Raw genomic sequence first — 19390 nt, forward strand, 5'->3', positions numbered from 1 at the left:
ACAAAATAAATAAATAATTATAATTGAGTAAGTTGATAAAAAATGCTATGCAATAGCTTACCGCGGCAGTCCCCGAGTGCCACACGTCTTTTTTATTTTACTTATTTTTTTACTTACTAATATCCTAGTGATGATTGTTTTGCATACCGTTACAAAGCGACGATGTGACGTCATGTACCGGTAAGTATCTTCATAAAATCGATATAAATATTTGTCTCGTAGCCAAAAAAAATTCTGTGTAAACTGTTTACCCCAAAAGGATCATTCGCTGGGTCAAAAATAAACTGAAAACTATATCAAGACTTGACCAGTCGTAGGTAAAGAGTAGAATGGGATCATAGTAAACACTTCAACATTTATAGATTAGAAAGTCTAATGGACCCGACATACGTTGTCGTGTCTGAACAATGCCTAAATAACAATATAAGCCTATAAAGATAAAAAAAAAAAGATGGTGAAGAGGGCGGAGCATAAGGAGCCCGGGGTTTTTTTATGGAAAAGGAGGACAAACGAACGTACGGGTCACCTGGTGTTGAGTGATCACCGCCGCCCACATTCTCTTGCAATACCAGAGAAATCACAGGAGTGTTAGTGAGTACCCATTTCGTATAGTTCCGGATCGTCGTTTAGCCGATCCAGCCGTTCACAGACCTCTGGGTGCCCGACGATTCGAGTAGCCCTGCGTTGCTGGCGGTAAATGGATGGAGCTGATACTGGGGTGCGCCAGACCAGATATGACAGCAATATTCCATGTGTGGCCGGACCTGTGCTTTGTAGAGCGCTAGAATGTGGGCCGGCTTGAAGTATTGCGGAATTAGCAATCGCTCGATTCGATTTCGAGACCCAGTATTCCGATACTAGGCGAGGCTATAATTGGTTTAATGGCATTTTTTGTCGACAAGAGGTGATACGACAAACGGAAAAATGGAATTTCTTGTTGTTGAAGGTTTTAAACCTTTTGATTCTGATATTCACATTGTAATTATTATGATAAATGTTGTTTGAATCCAGGAAATTAAAATTAAAGAATATTATTGTGAACATAATTAATTACTTAATTATTACTGCCTACTGACCTCTCACAACAGCTTCGAGTAGAATTTCTGGCTTCTGTAACAGTCATACTTTGGATTGTCATCTTGATCCTGGAAAGATATAAGTATAATTAAGTATTAAAACCTTTCAATACAAATTTTAAAACAACGTTATAACAATAACGTGTTATAGCCAAATGAAATATTAATGAAATGTTTTTCACTGCGGTCAAGAAACCAGCCGATGTGTTTTAAAAGTTTATAAAAATTACACTTACTGAATGCTAAGCTACTGCTTATTTTAATCAGTCAACTAAATGCAATTCATTATTTAGTAAATATCAATGATTATTATAATTCAAAAGTTTAAAGTTTTCTATGAATCGAAACAATTAATTAATGCCTAATATTTTTTGAATAGCAAATATGTCAGGAAACAATGTGGCTTCTGCTTCGTTAAGGAAACTGATTTTTAATACGAATTGATTAGTATTATGTATGATGGGGTTCTCTGGGGTCGATTTATTTATTGGCCGTCTATCCCAATCACTTTTAGTTTAACATACAGAAACAGAAAATTACACGCATCCGCGATTTTTACACTCTTTATGAATAAATTATTTCGACGACCAGTTTAGCCGAGTGGTTAGTGAGCTTGCCTACTAAACTAGAGGCCCCAGGTTCGAATCTCGGTACATGCAAATATTTATACGATGAATATGGGTGTTTATTTCCAAGTTATAGATGTTTATATGTCTATATGTATATATAATTATATCGTATTAAATATATCGTTATCTTGCACCCATTATTCAGGCTATGCCTAGTTTGGGGTAAGATAACTTGTGTACAAAAATGTGTAAATAATATATAGTTTAAATGATGAATGGTGGCAAGCTCTTTGGTATCTAATTTTTATTCAAAATAGGATGTGACATCACTCATTGAAAATCAAAACCTACCACCCATTCCAAACCGAATGTCTCAGACCTGAGAAGAATGGGCGCAACAAACTCAGCGGGTTTTTTTTTTCATCGAAAAAATATGTTTACAAAGTAATATTGTACAATTAAACTTATTATTTAATAGCCTGAAGGTGGTCACTCCGTTCCCAATCTGTGGTATCTTTAAGAAAGTCATTTATGTTATAGTAACCTTTACCACACAAACCTTTTTTAACAATTCTTTTGAATAACGTAATCCTTTTTTTTTAAACATTTTCTGGGATCTTGTTGTACAAGCATATACATCGCCCCACAAAAGACTTACTAACTGGACTTAGCCGAGTAGTAGGCACCATAAGTTTATGTCTGTTCCTGGTGTTAACATTATGGTTATGACAGTTTCTGGCAAATTCACTTATGTACCTATGAACATACATTACATTATCAAGAATATATTGAGAAGCAACAGTCAAGATATTAATTTCTTTGAATTTTGCTGTCAATGATTCGTTAGGACCTAGGTTATAAATAGCGCGAATAGCCCTCTTCTGCGGTACAAATATTATATTAATATCGGCAGCGTTGCCCTGTAATATACCATAGGACATATTACTATGGAAATAACTTAAGTATACTAGTTGCACCGTATCTATGTCAGTTAATTGTCTAATCTTTTTAACCGCGTAAGTCTGTTCGCCAATCCTTCAATAAGGGGGCCCCATTGTAATTTGAAATCTAGAGTTATGCCAAGAATATAGCAGATTCCATCGTTTTTATCACCTTTCCGTTTAACAAAACACTTGCATCTACATTTGGTACGGTAAAATTAGTATATTAAGTTTTCTTGCTATTTAACATTGTATTTCAATCACATTTCTTATATCGTATAGGAAGCTGAATATTGCTCGTCATAATATATATAAGATAGAAGAAGACGAGTACTTCTACCTTCGATAAATAATCCAGCTGGGCAGGTCCAATTTTGGAAAAGACGACACTCGCCGAGGCTGTAAGATCTTCTCGTCCCAAATAACTCAGTGTCTGAAGACGAAGGTTTTTATCCAGTGTTTGTTACCAATGATTATAATAGACGGAATGCAGGCGTGATCGCTAACTATGGGATTTATGAGAGGGCCAATGGGAGGGCTATGCTAATATAATTTTTGTTAACTGTATAATAAACTTGTATAATACAATTATTATGCAGATAAAGAATTATTTTTATTGTAAGTGATCACTGCCACCCAAATTCTTTTACAACAACAGAAGAATCACAGGAGCGTTGTCGTCCTTTAAGGAAGGTGTACGCGCTTTTTTTGAAGGTCGTATCGTCCCGGATCGTCATTTAGAGTCACCAATTAAATACTTGTAAAATTTAAAAATCCTTTTTTAACTCTACTGATATCTCCATTGATTGAGCGTGCTTATTCTCCGTATAAAAATTCAGTGTCGTTTATAACCATTGTTCATGATTTTAATTAAAAATTTCTCACACATCGTAATATTTTTACAAATCGTAATGAACTTATAAAGGCATTGTCACACCGCCAGCGACATAGCGACTAGCTATGAACTATTTTCTCGCTTTAGCTCGCAACAAGTAGAAGTATTTAGGGAGTATTTTTTGTAATTTTTATGTTCACCATAATTGTCGTATACTTTAGAACTACTAATTATAACATTAGATTAAGAAAATTGTATTGTATATGATGTGGTGTGCTTTAATAAATAAATAAATAAATAAACAAATATAAACCCGGGTGAATTAAAGAGACACACATTATTACAGTCATATACCAGCGCATAGATAAATATAGAGTGCGACAGAGAAGAACATCTCTAACGGAGACACAGTAAGTTAGAAAAGGAAGGCGGACCTATTGTTACTGTAACCGATTTTGATTGACAATTCGTAAACAGTCAGCCACACATGGCATTAGAACCTGAGTATTTTGAATATAAAACCACTAGATAAAGCACACATTGACAAAACAAAATTGTTCACGCATTATCAGGCTGCCAGCTCGAATATACCCTAATATACACTGGCCTGCAAAAGTAAGTATCACACTTTTCAAATTACATTTTTTTCTTAACTATAGAAGGTAGAGATTTAAGATTAAAAACGTTTTGTTGCAAATTTTATAGGCTTTAATTCTTAGAAACTAAAATTATACATTAGTAACATTTTTAACTTAAAAAAGATAAAACAATGAAAATAAACATTTTTAGTTTAGTGTAAAAAAATTCAACTAAAAAGTATTACATGTTATTTAATTTTTAATAACTGGTATTGCCTCCTCGAGCTCTGATTACAGCTTCGAGCCGGTTTGGCAAACTGAACACTAGGTTTCGGAGCCGATGTTGGGGAATATTCTCCCATTCTTCTACCAGGGCCTGCTTAGTGCCCTGAGGGTAGTAGGTCTGCGATTTCTGACTAGGCTCGCAAGCTCATCCCAGGCGTGTTCAATCGGGTTGAGATCAGGACTTCTTGATGGCCAAGCCATCACGCTGATACCGACCTCCTGAATATACTCTTGTACGATATGAGCCGTGTGTGGTCGGGCATTATCATACATCAGCATCGATCCATCACCTATATTTGCTAAATACGGCCCTGCATACTCATTGAGAATCTCTTGAGCATACCTTTGCCCAGTGAGGGTGTATAAGGTATCGCTCACCAGGTCGCCTGTAAACACTTCGCCTTCCATCAGAAGTGTAAAGGGAGAATCGAGACTCATCTGCAAACAAAATTCTTGACCATTCTTCTTCATCCTACTGCATGTGTTCACGGGCGTATCGCAGTCTCGCTACTCGATGCTGTCTCTCGAGTTTTGGGCCACTCGCTGGTCTTAGGGGTTTCAAATTTGCTTCAGCAAGTCTTCTTCTCACTGTACTGTCACTAATGTAGTCCCTCCGGCTCTGAAGTAGCTGTTGCTGGACTTCAACTGCATTTTGGTGGCTATTTCTTAACACAGTGGAAATAATACAACGATCTTCTCGGGCACTGGTACACCTGGGTCTGCCATTACAAGGTCTCCTCAGATGGTGTCCAGTCTCTTCGTAACTTCGCTTAACCTTCTGGACCGTTCGTACCGTCACACCCACCATTCTTGCAGTGCGACGCATACTCATGCCTAGTTCCAGAAAAGCCATGATCCAGCACATTCTTCAACTGAAAGAGGCATGATAAATAAATGTTATGTGCTTTTTAGCATAAATTTTTAAAACAAGACCCATCGATCTTGAAAAAAATTTAAAACAGAAAGAAAACTGTGAATGGTAAAATTGTAATTCGGAAACGCCCACTTTGAAAAAGGAATGGTTTTGTTTTTGAAGTTTTTTTTCAGCCAATTCTTAAAAGAATGTTACCGACTATAAAGTTTTTATGTACAAAATTAAATTCTCTTTGGAGTCCTTTTTATTTCGAAAGTATATCTTGTGAACTTAAAACGTTATTCCAATTTTAAAAGTGTGATACTTACTTTTGAAGGCCAGTGTATTTTAAGGCTATGTAAATAGTTGATCCCGGACTGAAAAAGGACTCTATCTACTACTTACCTATATTTTTTTAATGACAATACAACGACGAGACGAGCTGGACGTTCAGCTGATGGTAATTGATTCGCCATGCGTACCCATCACCTTGACACATAAGATGATCAGCCTCATTTGCCCAGTAATATCTCCAGATTCGGTGCCCTTCAGTACTAAACAAAATAATGCTTAATTACTGCTTCACGTCAGAAATAGGCGCCGTTCTGGTACCCATAATCTAGCCGGCATCCTGCTCAAAGGAGCCTCCCCCTGGCACATAGTTAGTAACAGCCACAGAGCTAGAAAAGATAATACTCACTGAACAATGCTTAGTTAGCAGTCAGAAACACTCAGACCGTTATTTCCTACAACAATGCGAATAAAAGAACTTGTAAACTCTGCACTGCACTCGTTTATCATTGGCGGTGGAACAAATGCCTTAGTACCGGTGTTGTGACGTAAATCGCAACGTGCTAGGAAAATACTCAATGTACTGTCTCAGATTTCCCATCGAATAGCAAGTTGTTTTCCTCGAGCGATCATTGTAGTAACAAGAAACCAAATACACACTTATCAGCAATTCCTTTGTATATAATATTTTTATAGGGTTGCAACACGACAGTTTTTAAGCCGACATAATTATTAAGATGTTCTTTCTGTAAAAATAAATAATTAAATACGAAGTTTAACGACGGTAAAATTCAACTGGTTCTCAAGTCGTTAACAATATTTACATAATAGGTACAAATATAAAATAGTAATAATCTATATATATATAAAAGAGAATGTATGTTTTTATGTTCCCTAATAACTCCTAAACTATTCGATCGATCTCAATGAAATCTTTTGTAATAGATTTGTTGAAGCTCAAGGAAGGTTTACAATATATTTAGTTTGTCGTGTCACGATCCCAGCCACGCACTCACCCACGTATTTACCATATCTTCCGAACCGATTATTGACAGAACAACGTCTGTCGGGTCGGCTAATATATTATAATATTAACATATTAATAAGTAAAACCCGCTTAAGACAATTTCACAGGGACCCAACCAAAAACGCGTCTTAAGCGAGAAAGCGTATTTATTATACGGGATATTTGAAATAAAACGTACTACCATTATGTTCTAATATCGTATATGTAGGTATTAAATTATACGTTTATAAATTACATTAAATACAAAGTGTAATTTTGATTACGTTATTTATAGTAATCAATTATTTTGGTTTGACAGAAAGAATTTGATGCATAAGCAATTATAAGGTTTTCAACATAATATAACTCTTGCATTGCGTCTTTGCTTTGATCGCCTTTATTATTCTCACTTATGGCTCCTTTTTGTGGGTTATTCACATTCTCAATAAGATCTTCAATTCATTGAATTTCGTAGGGTGCCACATTTTCATCAATGGAAGAATATCCAGGAAAACCCTGCAATGTAACAGAGTTCTTGCTCTTATGTTGTTGGCGTATTAGGCGTATCAAACGGGATGACGAATCGTATTAAGCGTTAAGAAATGTATGAAATGTATGTATTTATTGGGAACTGTATTCTCGAAATTGTCGACGAGTGGGTCTACCTCGGACAAACAATCCAGTCAGGCAGGTCCAACTTTGCGAAAGAGGTCACTAGTCGACTTCAACTCGGATTTGCAGCGTTCGGGAAGCTCCGTAAAATCTTCTCGTCCTAAATACCTCAATGTCTGAAGACGAAGGTTTTCAACAAGTGTGTGTTACCAGTGATGACTAACGGTACGCAGACGTGGTCGCTAACGATGGGCCTGATGAGAAAGCTCATGGTCGCTCAGAGGGCAATGGAGAGGGTTGTGCCCGGGGTGTCCCTGCGAGATCGAAATAGAAATGAGGAGATCCGTAGGAAAACCAAAGTCATCGACATAGCCCAAATGATTGCGAAACTGAATTGGCAGTGGGCAGGGCACATAGTTCGTCGGATAGATGGCCGTTGGTGCAGTAAAGTCCTCGAATGGCGACCACGTACCGGAAGACATTTATCAATAAAATATAGTAGCTTTTGTAGGTTGCTTTTAAATAGTGCACGAAATATAAAGTCTACGAAAGACAGCGAAATTTCTCTCAACTCTTTCACTCGCATCGCCTCCCACATTTTTTTTCTTCTCATTTTAACATTCTTTCAACTTCGTTTGTTACATTATACAAGTTTTTTGCAAATGTCAGGTGATATTTGTCAACTATCAGTCGTGCGTAAGAATTTTTAGTGTCTCTTTTATACCGCACAAGGTTACTAGGTCATTTTGTTAATTATTGCCATAAAAATCCTGATGCGTTCATTCCCACATTAAGCAGCCATTTCCAGGTGAAGGCGAACTTGAATTTTCGCTTCCACATGACCATGCAATACCAATGTTGCCCGAGCTTACAGCTGCAGATTTCACCTTCGCACGACACGCCACAAGTTACGATATCATCCCCACCATCTAGATATGTGGCGTTCCTCCACAGTGCGGTTTTCAAGGAGCTTTCTTCCTCGTACTACGAAGCTGTGGAATGAGCTTCCTTGTGCGGTGTTTCCGGGACGATACGACATGGGTACCTTCACGAAAAGCGCGTACACCTTCCTTAAAGGCCGGCAACGCTCTTGTGATTCCTCTGGTGTTGCAAGAGAGTGTGGGCGGCGGTGATCACTTAACACCAGGTGACCCGTACGCTCGTTTGTCCTCCTATTTCATAAAAAAAAGATAGGTTTGTTTTTTTAAATTTATTGCTTATTTTCCAGGAAATAATTATTATACAAATGTTATGAGCCCTCTTGAGTGTTGATTCCGCTAAGCTTAGTTTTCGGACAATTCGATACGTGTATCGCCTCTACACGAGCGCATCCTCAGGAGATGTTGACTCGCCGAATTCTGAAATGAGATTCGAAAGTCTCGAGTAATTTCTCGCGGAAATAACACTCAAGAAAATAATAACATTTGGATAGGTTTTTAATTAAAGAGTGCAAAATTTTTACCAATCCTAATTTTATTTACGACTCGAACACAGACACCGTGATACAAACGATTGTATCACGGTGTTGCACATACTTAAGTAAGCCACGAGGCTTACTTAAAAATCAATAAACAAAGAAGTAAAACCGAAACGTGAATTGAATGATGAATGAAGAAACACGAAATATACATTAAATTTATCGGAGTGAAAGCGTATTCGAGCATCTGATGAATTTATGCATTGATTGTTTTGAGTTGAAACCAGCAAGCGAAAGGTTATTATTTTAAAATAACTCTGCAAAATAAGTTGCTGTTTCGATGTTGTTATGTAACGGAACGTCAGCTGCAGAATAGGGTAGAAGCTTAGATCATTATATGTCTAGACATATCTAGACAACTTTGCTAGAAACTATGACAATTATAATGATAACACGAGGAACAAACTTAAACTTGTTATGCCTAGAACTTGGTTAAGTCGAGTTAGTAAGCCTTTTATTTGGCGATGTATATTCTTCTACAATATAATCCCAGAAAATGTACAAAACAAATGGGTTACGAAATTTAAAAGAGTTGTTATAAAACGTTTGTGTGGGAAAGGTTATATTATAGCATAAAGATTTTCTTAATGGCACCACAGACTGGGAATGAAGCGAACACCCTCAGGCACTTTAATTATAAATGTTTATTGTACGAAATCACATTGTAATCCATTTTTATAAGGAAAAAAAAGCCTGGTGACTTTCTTGCGCCCGTTCTTCTCAGGTCTGAGGACGTCTATTTTGAATGGGTGGTAGTTTTTGACGTTCAATAAGTGATTTTGAATCCTATTTTGAATAAAAATATCTAAATTTGAATTTGAATAGACAATAACAGCTGTGAAAACGTCGAAAAAAATTAAGTAAAGTTTAGAACTGACCTCTATTTTTAGAAATGCACACACACTTACTTAGAATCGTCATAAAATACTCGAATATAAGACGTAGCTTGTCACACACACTAAACTTCTATTCCTGGCCTGTTTACTTCTAGTTATAGACGTATTAATTATCTATCGGTAGAAGATAAACACTTGCGAGTGGGACAAGCGCGTATAAAGTGACATTACGCTGGAGAGGCTGTTTAGGGTGGTCACCATGAGGAATTAGAAGAATAAAATATCAAAAGTATTGTTGCCTCGTAGCACCTGTCAACGTGGTAACATCACTGGGCTGACTTCACCTGATTGAGTGTTCCCTAATGGTGGAGATTGACTTGTAATATTTTGGAGTAATGTATCGTTTTTTTGTAACAGACACCAAAGACTGAATTGTCAAGCACACACAAACTCTACGGCTGACATTATGAGAAGAAATGTAGCACACTTGAGACAAGAGCTCAAATAATAATTACAAACATACGTTACAAGTCAATCTGTGTCGCCGAATTGGCCTCGATAACAAACAAACGGTAGGCATAAGTCAGTCTCCACCTTTAGGTTGTGTTCTATCTCTTACACTGTATCTTCTTCGTATCAATTATATGTTGGATCCCTCCAACATGCATTGTTATACCGACTGATATTATAAACACCGACCAGTGCCGGAAGAATCTAGTATGTTCTATCAAGTCTTCTCTTTGGAATATTGGGCGGTGGGGTAAAATGAACCTTGATCATTGAAATCCCTAGAGGACTTTGGATTCCCCGTTAGCTATAAATAAAAAGCCCAAATCCCTTTGGGCACAACAACTCCCTGCAGTTCCTCACCTATTATATCGGTCTCTACAAAAAAAACCAAGGTTTATCAAAAGTGCGAGAGCGTTCCTTTTCTATCATACTGATGGCGGCGCGTGGTGAACGAGCTTCTACATGACTCGAAACTGTCATGTCAGTCTTCCCGATTAACATAAAAAACATATAAAAAGGTCCAGATGGAGCTAACTAATGAAAAACTACAACTTTTGTGAAAGTTTTCAGGACTGCCAAATCTTCGAAATCCGAGCTTAAACGGTGGCAATAGCAGGACCTAATGTTGCACTAATTTTCATTTTCCTTCGTAATTGCAAATCAAAAGTATTCCTTTGAAGGTTCGATTAATGTTCGCAAAGGTTAGAATCTTGTTTAAAAAAAAGCTATTTATTAATCTATGCTAAGGCGTGATTATCGTGGGATGAAGGCAATTCGAACCACAGAACAGGTAAAAGACATCTCATCTTTCTAATATTGTACTTAAGAAATTCATCTATATTAAATATAAAAGAGAATGTATGTTTGTATGTTCCCTAATAACTCCTAAACTATTCGACCGATCTCAATGAAATCTTTTGTAATAGATTTGTTGAAGCTCAAGGAAGGTTTACATAATATATAGTTTGTCGTGTCACGATCCCACCCACGCACTCATCCAGGTTTGAACCGTTTATTGACAGAACAACGTCTGTCGGGTCAGCTAGTATGAGAATATTGTCGTGTTGCACTCTTTTTAGCATGTTTTCGCAATAGTCAGTATGTTGATTTTACGAATAGGTTCGTTCAATTGTATTGTTAGATGTTACAAAGGGCCGTATTCAAAAGATAATTTTTCTATTGAACGGAAATTAAATCCATATCCAAGGACATAGAATCACACAATAACTTCGGTAACCATTGTGCCGACGATGGGCAATATATTGGTGTAGGTAAGGGTATATTATATATGATCTATTTGCCAGTCTCTATTATACTTTAAGGATTATAACGCCCGTTATAATCACTGAATAGTAACTATTATTTGTTAATATTACTTTATTTATACCATTCCAGTATTTAACAGTAGACGAGAACTCTTGCGAGAGGTATTGTTTTGAGGAATCTATCTTTTTTTCTTATTCATAAAACATTTCTTGCCATCCAATACTGTTGACCAGTGCATCAATGTCGCTTACAGCTTAAGAACCGTTCTCATTGATATAAAGATAACTATCCACCTTAGATTATGGATTGGTCTCCACTGCCCTCCAACTAATACCGCACTACCTATAACAATAGCTTTTTTATAACGGCAACTATTAGATGTTTGTGTGCGTGGCATACGCTTCGTGTTATTTCACATTGAAATTAATAAAATACAAAATACTATATGATATTATGTGATCCCAGTGTTTTTCCTATTTCTTGTAGTATTATCTTTGCAAAGTTTTACTACGCAACCGGTCATTTTAGTTTCAATTATTAGCAAAGTTTAACAGAAATTTATGGCACGTCAACGTCTCACATTGTTCGAGAATGGCTCGAGTACGCCCACTTGGGCGTAGTATTAGTTGCAGGACTTTGCGACTACGCCTGCGGTATCTAGTTGGAGCGTAGCGGAGACCAACTCTTAATCTAAGCTATCCACTTACTTAATTTTAAGCTATTTGTACAATGTAGTTAATTTCACGGAGGGTATTTCAATAAAGATAGAGTTTTACTGTGACTTTAATGGTATTTTTCATTATTAGTAATTACTTTACGAGACTTAATGTGTTTTTTTTATGATTGTCCTTACATTAAAATTTTATGCTCTGCTGCTATTTATATACCTACATCTTACATATACATAATATATAAGAGATTTCCGACTATATATTGACTCATGACGATATCTCTGGAACTATGAGGCGTAGAGACTTGAAATTTTCTAGGTATATTCCTTTCTCTGCGAAGAGGTCAGCTAAGAACTTAAGAACTTAAGTTACTTAAGATTTGAAGTAACGGTTGTCGGATCAGCTACAACTCGGGCGAATTAACATGACACCTCACTCGATCGTGACAGTCGCCTTGCGAGGGCAGTAGCGATAGCAGAGTTGGGTTTGTCGTTAAAATTGTTAACTTAAAACGTTAATTATTATAACACTGTTAAAAATTAAAAGTAACTTCAACGTTATATTTTACTACATAGTTAATTAATATCACTATTTGTTTTCAATATTTTATTTATCATATTAAATTCTTTTTGGTGTTTATGGATCGATTCCTGGTAGGTGGAATCTTTAGCTAAGTATCTACCTAGCTACAACGTGTTGAATATTAAATTATCGTATGCATGTAAATCATGTGTATTTGAGCGTGCGTTGATTAGGACGCTCTTGTATGTACGTCTTGTAACCATGTTATGGTTAATGTTTTTTTTTCTGGGTAACAGTTTATATTACCGGTTTAATTTTTAAACCACTAAGCGATAGCATCGCAGTTACCGTTGTAGCTGGTGTCTTTGTTTCTTTATCTACACCTATTCTTTAAATCCTCTATTAAAGATTCTGAAACAGTTAGCTTATTACCAACATTAAAACACCCAATGTCGTAATAACTATTACATCATCCAAACGAGTGTTGTAATGTTGTACTGAATTTCATAACAACACTCCTTGGTTTTTTTTTCGATCCCTTCATGCGCAAAGAGTTTCAACAAACAGCCACGTTCTTATTGCTCGAGGCGTGGTATCTGTATGAATTTCAAAAAAAGAACATTTTCGTTTACGCGCGTTCCACACTACCAGAACGTGGCGCGCCGTAAAAAAAGTAGGTTATTCGAAACCCCGCCAATTTTCATGAAAAAATGAGCGATTCAAGTTTTGACAGCACACCACCAGATATTTTAAGCGCTGCAAAAGAACAAAATATTCAAGTGAAATTTAATAATTGCACTATGCAAAATGTAAATTACTACTAAAATAAATAATTATTTCTTTAATACTTAGTTTACTTGTATATATTCAGTAATGGATGATATGAAGTTACTACTAGGACTGGCTGTTTTAATAATAGCAGTAAGCCAACTGTTTCAGAATATTTTAGAGGATTCATATTCTGGGTGTAGATAAAGTCTAATGATCTAAATCCGCTGAACAGACGTGAGCCACAAAGACAACGAGTCTAGATGATGTTCACAAAATTACTAAATATAATAAAAGTCGTGAATGTAATTGTGTTCGTATTTATAATAAGTTACCGAGTGGCATTAAAAAATTAAATTCTAGATTATTTAATAATACGTTATATAGTTGGCTAAATGCATATAATTTTTATAGTGTTAAGGAATTCATAAATACGAAATTCTGATATTCATTGTATTAAGTTAAATATTTGCATGCTAGGAATAGTGCTAGCAAAACATATTATTATAGTAATATTTTAACACCATTGTATACTATGTTTTTTGAAAATAAATATATTATTATTAATATTACTACCTTAAACCGATACATCTTTGTAATTTTATATTATACATGCATAAGACTATTAAAAAATAAAAATATTATTCGTTCTCGTACGAGAAAGTGAAATAGAAAGAAAACCTTTTTTTGCACACTGTACTTGCAAAAACGACATTTGAGCCAGGTGTCATGTTGATTCGCCCGACTTGTAGTTCCTTTACATTACGTCAAAATAAAAATTGCCGGGAAATGCTTAGAAACGATAAGGTATTTCAATGACTATGTATAGAACGTCATTGAGGTATTTTATTTTTTCTCTAGATCTCTTTAATGAACATGCCAGCAGACCACATACTGAAGTGGTGACAAGTCTGGAGCTTTGACATAAATAGGTATTATTTTTAATGATATTCAAAAAATACAAAGCTGTACATAATAACTATTGAAAGATTTCACAGTGCCTACTCATTAATCTAAATAACATATTGCTGTTTGTAAGTCTCGCTAAAGTCTGAAATGGCTTGACTAATTTAAATAGTTTTTTTTTTTATAATTGGTTTGCCTCAGTACGGAGGTAGTTTTAAGGAACGAATCTCAAAAGACATGTTGATATATGAGAAGGTCCAAAAAGTCAAGAGGTCCAAAATGATAATTTTATATGGAAATGGCATAGATTCGAGCGCACGCTATTCTGTTGGACAGTTCTGCAGTCACTTAGGCTGGGCTAGTTATGGTTAAGGTAATGGTTAAGGTTTAAAAGTAACAAATAACGTTAACAGTAACGCTGACTTTAACATAGACTACGGAATGTGTTGCAACATCGTATTCCTTGGCTTTTTAACTTTAAGTTTAACTATAAACTTAAAGTTAAAAAGTGACCAATATACATGGTACAAGATCCCACTGCTCAATTCTGCAGGTATATGTTTTATAAGTGAACGTTTAGGAAGTATGCAATGTATAAGTGATAGGTTTTCCACAAAAAAATTTGCTGCAATTACCTGTAATTAATTTTAGTATAATTTTGTGATATTAATTGCAACTGTATGTTTTTATTAATAAATTATACGTCATTGTAAAGGAATTGAAAAAAATATGGTTTCCAGCTCTCAGTTAGCCGCAACATTAGGGTTGCCAGGTGTGAACAGGTATATCTATAATTGATGTTGGTTATTTACAGTCACTTAATGTTTTTATTTTAGTACAAAATTGAATTTTTTTATTTACTATTTAAGATAAACTACGATTGACAGTTAGAAATGGCCATTTAAAATTATTTTTAGTGAAAAAACCTGCAGAATCGAGCTAGGATAGGCTAGGGATCTTAAACTATCAGGTCAATTTCGAATATTTATTTGAAAGTTTTGACAGGTCGCTATTTAATATTAACAATAGCTTTAACCGGCAAAGATTGGACGGTTACGGTTAACAGTTAAAGTTATAGCGTCATCTGAGTGGGAAAAATTAAATAAATATTTAGCAAGCGATATTTCAGTCGGTTCTTATAAATAATATAAATGTGAAATATATTATTTTGGCGTGTTCGAGTTGATGTGATGCAAACACTCCAATCAATTTTCCAGCCCGGAGCCTGAGATACCCACATAAAACATCATTACGTCATCACTGACGCTTTCACTTCCAACCAAAAATGCAATGAAATAATGATCGCTTCTTGTTCAGTTTCCCTTGTTCTTGGTTTTTGTCAAATAACTATATACAGAATGTAACTACACTAACATGTGTATCTGCATATTATAATATTTGGTTATCGCTTCTGCCGACGATATACAAATAATAACCAAATCGTTGCATAAATTAAGTTTTTAAGCAACCATATTTTTTTTAATTCTTAACATAAATTCCTTTAAAATGACGTACAATTTATTGATAAACATATAGGTGCAATTCACATCAGAAAATTAATAATACTAAAAAAAATACTTGAGCCAATTTTTTATAGGTAACCTATCGCTCATATATGGCATACTCCATAAACGTTTACACGAACAAGTAGCTGCAGAAACAAGCAGTGATATCTGAGGATATAATAGTCATAGTAATTGTTGAAAATGATGTGATATTTATAAATAATAAAAACAGATAATATTGATTTAGCTAATTAACACTTGAAGGCTCTAAGACAATGACACTATATAAAATAATCAATTCAATTGTAGTTTGGCACCATAGTCCGCAAACATAACCAGTACTGAAAACGAATAATAATATAATTATGATAATTTTATCACATTTTTTAAGAGCTCTACGTGAACACACTTTGAATTATAATTGTACGAATCGTGCGAAACATTATACAGTTTAAACAATAAAATTTGGAAAAATATAATAACAATACTAGTAAACATAGATACTTAGAAGTAGGTAAAATACTGTTAAAGAACAACACATTATTAAAAGTAATTTTTAAACAACTTAAGCATTAAGTCATCAATGTAGATGAGAAGTGAACGATCTTTTTAAATTTATAGATTAGTAACTACTTTTTACTTTATGCTTATCACAGATAAGTTTATTTAACTAAAATATTTTGTGATAAATCTTTATGCTAAAAGCTAGAGCCAAATAATCATTCTTTCTAAAACCTAATTTTAGTTTCTACAAACACAATTGAACAATGAAAGATTAATTTGCACAAATCAAGGACGATTAATACTCACTCAGCAATCTTATCAAACACAACTTCACTTTTGATTTTAACAACTTTCACTTTTCACTTTACACAAGTCGAAATACACTTTTGTTTCTGCAATACTAGAATTATGTGAACAATCTCGAATTATTTTCGCTATCGCAATGTATGAATAAGACTTATTGTTAGAGTTTACTGACTACCGACTGACCGCGCCGGTTGAATCGTCAATGAGTTGGGACTATAGACGCTCACGAACGTATGTACCCATCATTTTTATAATCTTCTGTCGTCTAGGGCTTCCCAATAACCATTCGATTCAAACCTGTTTTATTGAATGATTATTTCTTAGTTCATTACTCTCAAGATGATCGTGTTCTTGTTATACAGTGACATATATTGAAGATGTGATGAAGTAATCGTGTCACATGCTGGGTTTTGAGTTAATGATCGCTAAATATGCAACTGTAGCTAGATCTCTACCTCTCCAACAAATAATTATTTTATGCTACCTATAACAACTTATGTTTTTCAATATTCTCCATTAAATATCAAGTGTAAAATAGATCAGTGCGAATTTCTTCCGCTTACAAATTGCTTATTGTAAAGGGGTGCACTTAGGGGTAGATATATTAAGTGGTTTTTATGGTAATAATATTTATTTACTTAAGGTACTAAACTAATCAATGAAACTTATATTACTATATTATGGTTCTAATGGTGAGTACGCGGATCTCTACTATCAATTGGTTATAAACGCGTACTAAATTATCGAAGGCAACAACATGGTTATTAATAATTAATGTTATATCTACTAAGCAATATTTGTAATTTTTATGGATTTCAAATTCCATTTCCATAACCCCAATTTGATGAAACTTGTAAAGTCATATATTTAATGTTATATTGACACACATTTACACAAAATATCTTGCCCCAAACTAGGAATAGCCTGTACTATGGGTACAAGACAACGATATATTTAATACAATATACTTACTTAAACATACATAAATACATATAAACATCCATGACTCGGAAACAAACATTCATATTCATCATATACTTGATTGTATTCCCTTGTGGACCTCTAGCTTAGTAGTCAGGGTCACTAACCATTCGGCTATATGGGTCGTCATTTGTAATATAATGCAGATCGATGTAGTTTGGTAGATTTTGACGTTCAATAAGTGATTTTAAATCCTATTTTGAATAAAAATATTTGAATTTGAATTTGATGGGTTTATTTCGAACACTTATGAAACTATGATTCTATTTAGGAGAACGAATAAGAATACGGGCATATACGTAGTGATGCAATCATGGTCTCTTGTAGTAAAAATGGCATGCCAATACCTACCGTATGGGTGTATTCGTTTGTTGATGGTGTCCATATTAACAGGACCTGTACACTGAAGAAGGAAGATTTTTTATTTGTTCGTGGAAGATTATACTCTTTGAGAATACTTGTCAGTTTGGATGACCGCCACACATTAAGGTGATGAGATTGATATTTGAGTTGGCGCTTGTGGTAGAGTTGTCAAGCCTACTATATAATATAGTATCCTACTGTATTAGATGCCCAAGTACTATATTTCTGAAAAAAGATGTTTTCCTTCTCATGTCCAAGTTACGTCAGTTGGTGCTGGGGCTGCTGCTTCGACTGCCGAAGACAGCAAGCGTCGCAAATATGTTGGTCTCAGTGAGTCATACATCTTTGTGCCGTCCGGGGTCGAGACACTTGGCCCGTGGGGCCAGAAAGAATGTTCAAAATACTATCTTCGCGCCTCAATAAGGCTACTGGAAGCCCAAGCGCTGGCAGCTATTTCGGTCAACGGATCAGCCTTGCTATCCAACGCGGTAATGCTGCCAGTATTCTTGGTACGCTTCCACGTAATGATAGTTTTAATTTTATGTAGTCGTAGTATTGTGAATATAGTTATAAGATATGAAATAATATATAGTAGGTGAAACTACTATATTTCAATGGCATCAAAGCAGTAACGTTCGGTTCGAAATGTGAAATTCACATTGAGTTTGACAGATTGACAATTTCGATTCGTGCTGTCAAGTTTGTTTATTTATTTATTTAATAGGTAATAACACACAACAGAATTACAACAAATACATAATTAACAAAAAAACTATCAACTAAATACAAAATAGGCTGCAACTCCACGCCGGTGTGTACACAGCATGTTTAGCATAAATTAATAACGATTAAAATACAATAAAAATAACAATTTTAAACCTAGCGTTAGGTAATGTAATATTATTATTATAAAAGAAAAAGACAGAGAAAATATATATTTGGTCAAAGAAACGTGAATAATTATGGTAGGGTTACGATTTTTTTAAATAACTTAGACTAATTAAGGAATTTATTTAAACTAGATTTCCATTTACAAACAGATGATTAGGGATGTAAGGTATTTCACTATTTTCGAGTATTAGGGCATTGTATTGACGACAAATTCTATAGATAGGGTTGTGGAAGGACACGTTATTATTACAGATTCATGTCTTGAAGACCGATTGGGAACTCTTAGATGACTATACGACAAGAGGGTAGCAGAAATTGTGCCATCGATTATTTTGAATAAAGTCGTTAGGCCATGCAATTTGCGACGACTCTCGAGCCTAAGTCACTTGAAGAAAGATAGCCTTTCCTCATATGTAGTTAGCTCCCTTTTTAGACCAAACCTAATCGTCAAGACGCGTAGAAGACGTCTTTGAATAGACTCAAGCATATCAGTATATGTACTATATTGAGGTGACCAGACAACGGACGCGTACTCGAGTTGGCTCAGGATTAGCGACTTATAGAGTGACAATAAACTATTTGCTGACTTGAATTCTTTACTGTTTTGGTAAAACTATCTTTTTTTTGAAGTTTAATAAGAACTTTAATGTATAATATTATTAGTCAACATTTTGTAAGGTGTCTCTACCACAAAATCATTGAAGATGAAAACTATCTATTTCTAATTTAACAGTGCTACTATCGTAGTTGAAAAATGGCAACAAGTTCTCAGTGACTTAAATTTCATTAATATTTTAAAAATAATTTAATTTCTTCTCTTAATTCCGTCAACATCTGC

The 19390-nt window shown here is 34.9% G+C and overlaps 1 protein-coding gene and 1 long non-coding RNA gene across 2 annotated transcripts in view; one reads left to right on the forward strand and one right to left on the reverse strand.

Annotated features, from left to right (window-relative positions):
• LOC126979400 (glutathione hydrolase 1 proenzyme-like) overlaps nt 1-16522 on the reverse strand; it is a 106003-nt gene extending 89481 nt beyond the window's left edge. Inside the window, exons 1-2 of the mRNA XM_050828683.1 lie at nt 16318-16522; nt 1077-1145 (exon numbers count right to left, since the gene is read on the reverse strand). Coding sequence (XP_050684640.1) covers nt 1077-1138 — 62 coding nt within the window. The 5' untranslated portion in view covers nt 1139-1145; nt 16318-16522. The remainder of the gene's footprint in view (nt 1-1076; nt 1146-16317) is intronic.
• A 10-nt stretch (nt 16523-16532) lies between these two features.
• LOC126979507 (uncharacterized) overlaps nt 16533-19390 on the forward strand; it is a 39686-nt gene continuing 36828 nt past the window's right edge. Inside the window, exon 1 of the long non-coding RNA XR_007732833.1 lies at nt 16533-16548. This is a non-coding gene — a long non-coding RNA (uncharacterized LOC126979507). The remainder of the gene's footprint in view (nt 16549-19390) is intronic.

The sequence above is a fragment of the Leptidea sinapis genome, chromosome 3, assembly GCF_905404315.1.
Source record: "Leptidea sinapis chromosome 3, ilLepSina1.1, whole genome shotgun sequence".
Classification (NCBI taxonomy): Eukaryota; Metazoa; Arthropoda; class Insecta; order Lepidoptera; family Pieridae; genus Leptidea; species Leptidea sinapis.